Consider the following 8631-nt stretch of genomic DNA (forward strand, 5'->3'; position numbering starts at 1 on the left):
TTAAATGGGGCCAAAAATTGCACGATGTGGCCCAAATTGGTTGGCCTGAATGACATTTAATATAGTACGACTTCTACAATCTGTTGTTGAAGTAATTTCAGAATGACTTTTTCATCTACAAGAGGTGGTTCTAGTTGTGAACCAGAAAAATAAATTCGATATCCTGTCAACGGTTACGATTTATCTGCGCCTTGGAGCACGTTATGCTGCGTATTAATTAAAATATATCGTCACCAAATTTCTGGGTTTATATTTGGTATACATAGCTCACCAAAATTTCATCGCAATAAAACAAGTTGTTTAGGAATGCGTTCAAAAAATGCATATAAAACCGTATGCCTTGCAAGTACTTCCTGCGCCCAGTGTTTTGATGGCAATACAATACAGCCTAAATAAATTGTCGATAAAAGAGTTCAATAGCTTTCGTTTCGTGTTAAATTTTTGTTTACTGATATGTATGTACTTATGCATGTACATTAGGGTGCATCACTCGACATACTAAAAAAAACGTTATAGCTTGTCTATCGGAACTATAAACTATATCGAGCCCTAGCCGCCAAAATAACGTAAGCGACATTTTTTTCAAAATTTTCTTTTTGATGCAGAAATGTAACTAGATGCTCTAGGAATATTTCTGCATCTAAAAGAAACTTTTGAAAAAAATGTCGCTTACGTTATTTTGGCGGTTAGGGCTCGATATTATACTTTAAGATTTCCGCCAAGTTATTTCGGAAAAGTGAGTGAAAAAATCGAGATTTTTATAAATAAAACCAGCTCTTTTTTAACTACTGTTTCTAAAAATCCGCTTCAAATAGTAGAAAGGTTTAAGATTAAAAGGTGTATAAAAAATATTTAAAAATTTTATAGACGGAATCCAAATATAAGATTTTTGGATTTCCAGGATTTCTTAGATTTTTCCGAACTATTTTGGCGGAAGTCCTTAAATGTAATAAATTTCATAATTCCGGTTGAAAAACTGAATTTTTTCATTTTTGGCGATGCACCCTAGTGTTCATGGATCTTGGGGGTTGAGCTCTAGTTTGACTGAACAATGAAGTTGACGCCAATGCATTATGCGCACAAAGCTGCTCAAGTAGAAGACTTATGAGAAGATGTGCTTCTGCCGCTTTAAACTATTAAAAAAAAAAATTGAAAGTTTTTGTGCAATTCAATTTGCATTTGCCACATTTACACGTACTTGTACATTTACACAATAACAAAGTTAATAGAACTAATATTTCGTAAGTTGAAACGAAAATTAACAGTTGGGCGTTAGAAAACATTTAAGAATTGAAATTACTGACCCCATAGAACCAATTTATTTCAATGAGCAAATTAATTCACGCCTCGTACCTACTAATTAGCAATTCACTACTTCGCTGTATTGTTCCACCCATACTGGAGCTAATGCAAATGAAGAAAGCAAAGGGGAGGCAAGGAAACAGCAATCAATGTGCGATTGGCTGTTGATTTTTGCAATCCAACAAGTGCGAGTATTATTTTATTCTTTTAATCAATCGTTTACTGATCTTCTTCTTTATTTCTTGGCATTAGAACACTTGCTAACCGCGGCCAAGAGCTCAGTTCGAGTTACCTCACCGACGAGTGCGAAAGTAGCGTGGCCCTCCATGGACAAAACTTATTTAAGTAAAATGCGCAAATAAAATTTCTTTGATATTCAAATATTTAATAGTGAGTGCTCGATTTTTCAACTGGCCTATGATTGGAATCCAATTAATATTCGTAGAATGTGCGTGTGTACTTTAAAAAGACGTCTACGAGTTATATTCGCTGTTGCTGTTGTAAGTGCTTTTGCCAAAGAAAAAAAAGAACAAGAATTACATGCTTATGTTGCGTGAGAGTCAGTGGCCAAGCTATTGCCCCGACATGAAATTTGTGGCAAATTCTGTTTAACAAAGAGTTTTGTCGATGGATTATTGAACCGGAAATTTTTAAAATAATTATGAAGATAATTTAGCTGAAACAGTGATTTGGGGGCCAATCATTTTTTTTCCAATTTCTGTGACCCCTCGGCAGACAATGGGGAATCTCGGTTATAAGTAAGTCTGTTTCATAAAAACCTCATAAAAAAATTTAAATCATTTCTCGCGATGGGATCAAAACTGAGAGTCCATTATTGTAGACGCAAGCCAAGCAACGAGCAAAAGTTCCTCCAACGCCATCGTATGTACATTGGGGTGGTCCAAAAAGAGTAACGTCGAAATATTAACGCTCTTGCCCCCTAGTATTGTTATACATATATCGAAAAAACGTATACTCCTATTTTTTATTTTCGATTCAAAAATTATTTAGGGATCGCTCAAAGCGCTCAAAGCTTTCCATGTATTTTATATAGGATAAAAAACTTTCGTAGAAATGCTATATAATTCTTGAAAATAAATATTTTTCGATCGGAAAACTCTGGTTCTCTTTACTCGACTTTCAATAATAATACCCAATCGTTTATTTAACCATTTTTTACCACTAACGATTTTTTATTGGTCCCCCCCATTGCATTTTTCTGGGTTTTTATGGGTTTCTGGCGGACCTATATATTAGAGTTACTAAGAAAAATTATTAAATAAACAACTGGGTATTATTATTATTGGGAATCCCTGCAGAAAAATAAACCGTATCAATTTATAATCGTGCAAACTTTATAAATTCACTGTCAAAATCTGTAAGGAAACCCATTTACACATTTCTGATAAATTTCTCCGGCGATTCAACTGAATAAACCTGATAAACTGAAGCCAATACAAGTTTTAAAGCTTCTTGAAAATCTATGTACCTATGTTTTTAATCCGCAAACTCTGTTTCTCTTTAGGGGACTCTTAATAATAATACCCAAATATTTGTTTAACCATTTTTTTATATAAGGCTATTTTTACAGGTCCCCTAATAACACCAAAAAATGCAACGGGGCGAACCAATAAAAGATCGTAAGTATTAAAAAATGGTAAAATAAACAATTGGGTATTATTATTGAAAGTCTCCTGAAGAGAAACGGAGTTTTCCGATCGAATATTGATTTTATAGAACTCTATACCATTTGCATGCCCTGTCGGACTTGATTGCCTCTAAAATGAACATAATCATTGGATCGTTTCAGTGAACGTGGAAATTTAGCATACCAATTCAGGTATTAAACAAATAACGTGTTTATTTTTTCGTGCAGATATTTCCTAACTAGTCATAAATAAATTTTTTCAACTTTAAATACTTATTCCAAGAAAAAATGTTTACTTTGTAAGGCATTCTTTGGGAAATTAAAGGCACGGTGCACAATACAGAAGTGTTTTGGCGTGAACATCGCTGACCTACAATCATTGAGTGCTTAGCTCCATTGATTGCTGAATCGGGGAAGGTTTAAAGGATCCTATTGCCGAACTAACTTGTCTTTAGTGCGAAAATCCAGCACAACTGGTCGACCTTTTCCCATGGGCCTGTTCAGCGGCGACCTGTGGTACATGGAAAGTGCGTACTCGGAAGAAGATTCCGGAATTTCTCAATGGTTTCCATGTAAAGCCCCTCGGATCTTAGAAAGCATAACCGACGATGCGAGGTGAAATGAAGTGCACTTTCCTTAACCTATAACTTTTTCACACAGATTTCACACCACTACAAAATTTCTCCATGAGGATATTTTCCTTTTTATTATCAGTTTTTTATACCTTCTGAAGTTTATGACTATCTGAGGACTTATCTCGCACCCTGGAATGCGGTTCTTGAGGATATCTTATTAGGCTCCTCTATGTAAATACCTATGCCAATCAGCGTTTCCTATCCATCTCAGCCGAATTGGAGATAGCGGTGGTTAGGAAAATAACGCTCATCAAACACTCTCCAGATCCGCATCCTCTGGGAGGAGGATGGCGCCTAGGACTTCCGTTCTGCCCTTTGTTACGAAGATAGGCTTGGTATCATAACTGCTTATGACTAAACTAGATTTAAAGATAACTTTCAACATTCGAATCCCCTCGCAATACCAAAGCCCCACCAGCTTGTTGGAAGAAATAATATTTGTAGTTTGGTGCTTGCAAGGATACAGGCCAATGGTTTACCTATATTAGCTCCACTTTTATCAAAAGTTAATCTCACCTTTTTTTTAAGTTAGATAAAGTATTATAATAATGTGGGTCTCAAGCAAAGCGATTTATTTCAAAAATATTTTTGAAGATAGTTGCCACCTTTTCACAAACTTAAAATCAATGTCAATAACCATACAAATCAAATATTTTGGTAAGGGTACCAAGTGAGAGAGGTTTAAAACAAATTTGTTTTTAAATATTTTTGAAGAGGATGCCACCTGTTAAGAAAATCGAAATGAATTTATTTAAAAGGTTAAACGAAATGTTTAATTATGAGTATCAAACGAGAGAGGGTTAAGAAAGCTTTCTTTCGAAAATATCTTTGAAGAGAGTTGCCACCCGTTTAAAAGTTTAAAATTATTTTAATTAACAAGTTAAATGAAATATTTAAATATAGGTATCAAATGGGAGCGGTTTTAGTAAGCCTTGCGGATTTTCAAACCCTTTGCAACTATGGGAAAACGAAAAAACCGCAAGGGACGGCACATGACGTCGAATATTTCAACGAAGCTCTGAGATTAATTGAGGATAAAGTTTTCTCAATGGTTGCAAAACGGATTAGCGGTTTCGGTATGTCCACTCTGCAACCAACGGGAGAACTGTTCAATGAGTTATTCAGGGAGTTGTATTATAGCACCACGAACTGGGCAGCTTAAGCCACCGAAACAGAACCTTAACTATAACCCGCGCAAAGGCAAAATTTCCATAAAATTGTGGGGGGTGGAGAAGGGGCCTGCATTTCTTGGACGCACCGGGGGAACTGGCAGGACATTTCCATCAGGGATAGCAACTACCTTGCTCAGCGGTGTTTAAGCTCCCTTTGAACCTTGCGAGTCGCTGCTGTGGTGCAGTGGTAAATAGTGCGCGCTTCCACTCAACAGCGCCTGGGTTCAAGACCTGGTCAAAGCAACATCGCAAACAAAATTTAGAAAAACAGGGTTTTTCTTAACAGCGGTCGCCCCTCGGCAGGCAATGGCAAATCGCCGAGGTACTTCTGCCATGAAAAACAGCTTCTCATAAAAATCCATTCGCCGTTCGGAGTCGGCGTAAAACTGTAGGTCACTCCAATTTGTGTGACAACACCAAGGCGCACGCCACAAGTCGGAGGAGAAGCTCGGCCAAACACTAACATATGTATAACTTTGCAAGTCAGGATACACCAACCTGCAATTTTAGAGAAAACAGTGGTGGCGGGGCTATGTTGCAACAATGCAATTAATTAAGAATTGGGGCGAATGTACGATGTCACACAAGCATGCAGTCGAGGCATTCGATCGAAGCTTGCAAGATGTCCGCGGAAGCTGTTTGCTGATTGGACGAGTAGTCGTATTGATAGCTGGAGATGTTCGCAGACGCTACCAGTGATCGAGCAAGGGCCTGCGGCAGGCGAAATAAGTGCGTGCATCAAGGCTTCGCCTTTGTGGGCAAGGGTGGAAATATTGAACTTTATAACTAACATGTGGATCCAGTTGTACAATGATCGAGAGTCCTGTCTCTTTGCTCAAGACCTCCTTAAGACCGGGGAGGTCTGCATGGCAGTGATGGCCTTATCATACTCGCAAGTCGCTTTTGCAATGCTATTAGTTCGAAATATTATCTAATAGATAAGTACAGTTTTTCCTAATTTACAACAAAACTTGACCAATCTTAGCACCTAAAAATGAATCAGTGGGAAACATCAATAAGAAAATTATTGAAATGCCTGGTAAGACGACCACATACATGCCTGTTGATACAGTGATGGTAAATGAGGATGCAACAATATATCCTATAGGGTTTCTAAATTCTTAAGAATTGTCAGGGGTGCCGTCCCGCAAACTGGAATTAAAAATTGGGGTCCCAGTCATACCTGGATGCACCTCAAATTTGCAAAGGACAATCAGTGTTGATAACACGAGTTCCCATAATTCCAACAAACACGTAATTTCAGCTTAAAAGTTTGCCGTTTCCGTTCAAAATAGTCTTCGCGATAACGATTAATAACAGCCAGGGGCAAACAGTAATATATCTGGATACTCATGTTTGTCGGACGGAAAACTTTACGTTGGGTTCTCGCGTGTATCGAGAACCAGAAATCTTTATATATACATCCAAGACAATAAGTCCCGAAACGTTGTTTACAGAAATGTATTGAAATTGATGTCATTACTTTGAATTGCTTGATTTTTTTTTTAATATGTATTTGGTGAAATTATTTGTTTTCTTCGTTGTTACATTTAAAATAGTTGCGTTAAACCAAACATCACGCGGGCAAAGCTGCGGGCAAATGAAAGTACTTTAATGATTTTTTTTTATGTTCAGGTAAAAGGCTCGGATCGTTTTGTTTCAGCAACATACACAATTTTAACCTCGGATCGTATTTGTTCCAGCAAATTGGAAAATACAAGTAGTAATGGCCATTCTTTTATAGGAAATTTATTTATGTGCAATTTCTACAAACTTTCACTTTTGTTTCAGTTTTTACTGTAATTTTATTTTAACTTACATACATAGGAACTTACATACTGTATGTTTATATAACGTACTTACTTCCAGCTCCATGTGCTATGCCTAAAAGCACACTACAGCAATGCAGCTGACTTATCGAATCGAAGCTTGGCTTACGCCAAAGCACAAGCAATAAAGAAAACGGGTGGCAGCCCAGCTACAAGCTCTTACTTTCAACGCGATCCATTTGGTAAGTACATTGTGTCTATGCTGTTGATTGAAATCGAATAGGTTTGATTCAGCTGGTGCGGATTAAAACTTTTGCTTCTTTTCCTCTTTTAAGGCCCAAACACCTATGCTTTTGGCTTTGAAGTGAATGACAACCGCACGGGAAATGTACAATTCCGCGATGAAAGACGCTACGTAAATGGCACCGTGGAAGGCTCCTTCGGACATGTGCGACCAGATGGCCGCGTTATTGTCACCCACTTTCTGTCGGACAGTGAGCGAGGCTTTCTGCATGACACACGCACCTTTGAGGCAGCTGATCACCGGAAATGGCAAACTCATTGGCCAACCAAACGACCAAGTATACATACGCAACATCCTCCGGATATGCCAACGGGAGATGTAGTTTACGATAAAGATCTGCATTTGAATGTGACGAATAGTAAAACGCCCGAAAAGACAGCAAACGCAATCAAAGATCAGCATGGCATAGATGTGAATGCGACTGGAAGTGCGACCGGAGATATTATGCATACCGCCGTACAAGATATTATCGACGGCAAGGTACCACTGCATACAGTACCAGGCAAAACAGAATCTCATGTCGGTTTTGAGACGGTTAATGATTTTCTGCCCACCGACTTCCCTATTGTTCCTTTCCAATTGCCGCCAATGTTGGACCATACAACTGAAAAATCGGAGGTCAAAGCTTCGCAGGACAAGTATAATAAGGCAAAAGCAAATAATGCGGAAAAAGCTATGAATACAGAAATGCTCAAAAGTAGCGTTAAAGTGGCAAATGGTACCCAGGCGTCGAAATCCAATGCTGCTGTTGTGAAAATTAAATCGGAAAACGTGAAGCCATTACCGTTAACGGAAGTTACAAAAGATGCAGCAAATGGCAATGATGCGTGGTATCAGCAACTGATCGACGAGACAAGAAATCAGTTTTTGAATAATTTCGATTGAATTAATTAGGACTGAGTCACATTTAATCTAGATTTAAAACTGTGGTTTATATAGTTATATATACATATATCTGCAAGATATACATACATATGTGGATGTTAGGACAAAAATGCATGCGAGAAAAGTAAAGTCGGATTTTGTGTGCTCTCATCCTATAGGATAGTTCTATATTGGAAAAAATATAATCATTTTTTAAATCAAAAAATATTTATAAGTTTTTCGTAGTAGTGTTCAATTGTTTATTCAACAATTTTTTTTATTAACGATATTTTACGGGTCCCCCCAATAAATTTTATTGGGTTTTTTGGATAACCCATAAAATAAAGTTAATATTCAAAAATGGTTAAATAAATAATTGGATATAATTTTTTGAAGTCTCTTGAAGATTCTGTATATTTTTTTTCGATATAGAAAAATCCTACCCTAGTGTATGATATGTAGTTAAGTACTAGGTAAGATAATATGTTGGAAAATAAAACTTGAATAATATTGGGAAATTCGTTCAAAATTTCATATCCTTAGATGCATATCTACATACCGATTGTTTGCTGGAACATCATACATAAGTTAAAAATTAAAATGGCTTCAAGCTCTTTATTTAGTTAGGTAAAGAGATTTAAAATTGTATTCAAAAATAAAACTATTACCGTTCTTTACTTTGGCTCTTTGATTTAATCAAACAGTGAATGCTTTCTCGTACTCAGCAAAGTTGTATGAAAAATAAAATTCTTTCATAGGGGACCCAGTGGACAGATATATGTAAATATGAATCTTTCATAATACAAAAGGTAGACTAGCGGTAATATTTAACTCAATATACATATGTATACAACTTTTTACAGCTTAAAATCCGCTGAAGTAAGTATTTAGATAATAATATGTATGCTCAGGACATCTGCACCTAAAAGACTAGCCG

The 8631-nt window shown here is 36.9% G+C and overlaps 1 protein-coding gene across 1 annotated transcript; it reads left to right on the plus strand.

Moving 5' to 3' along the window:
- Positions 1 to 1602: 1602 nt before the first annotated feature.
- LOC108364175 (uncharacterized) lies at positions 1603 to 7726 on the plus strand. The gene is made up of 3 exons (XM_017617766.1): positions 1603 to 1802; positions 6627 to 6768; positions 6862 to 7726. Exons 1-3 carry the CDS (start codon positions 1749 to 1751, stop codon positions 7713 to 7715), a joined length of 1050 nt encoding a protein of 349 aa, XP_017473255.1. The 5' UTR covers positions 1603 to 1748; the 3' UTR covers positions 7716 to 7726.
- Positions 7727 to 8631: the final 905 nt, after the last annotated feature.

The sequence above is a fragment of the Rhagoletis zephyria genome, unplaced genomic scaffold (genome assembly GCF_001687245.7).
Source record: "Rhagoletis zephyria isolate East Lansing unplaced genomic scaffold, Rhagoletis_zephyria_1.1 Rzeph_scaffold_01484, whole genome shotgun sequence".
Taxonomy (NCBI): Eukaryota; Metazoa; Arthropoda; class Insecta; order Diptera; family Tephritidae; genus Rhagoletis; species Rhagoletis zephyria.

Excerpts from the sequence above, each read along its gene's own strand:
- LOC108364175 (XM_017617766.1), top strand. The coding sequence starts at position 1,749 with ATGTGCGTGTGTACTTTAAAAAGACGTCTACGAGTTATATTCGCTGTT. Across the intron at positions 1,803-6,626 it reads TTATATTCGCTGTTGCTGTT|CTCCATGTGCTATGCCTAAA; the intron begins GTAAGTGCTTTT and ends ACTTACTTCCAG. Across the intron at positions 6,769-6,861 it reads CTTTCAACGCGATCCATTTG|GCCCAAACACCTATGCTTTT; the intron begins GTAAGTACATTG and ends TCCTCTTTTAAG.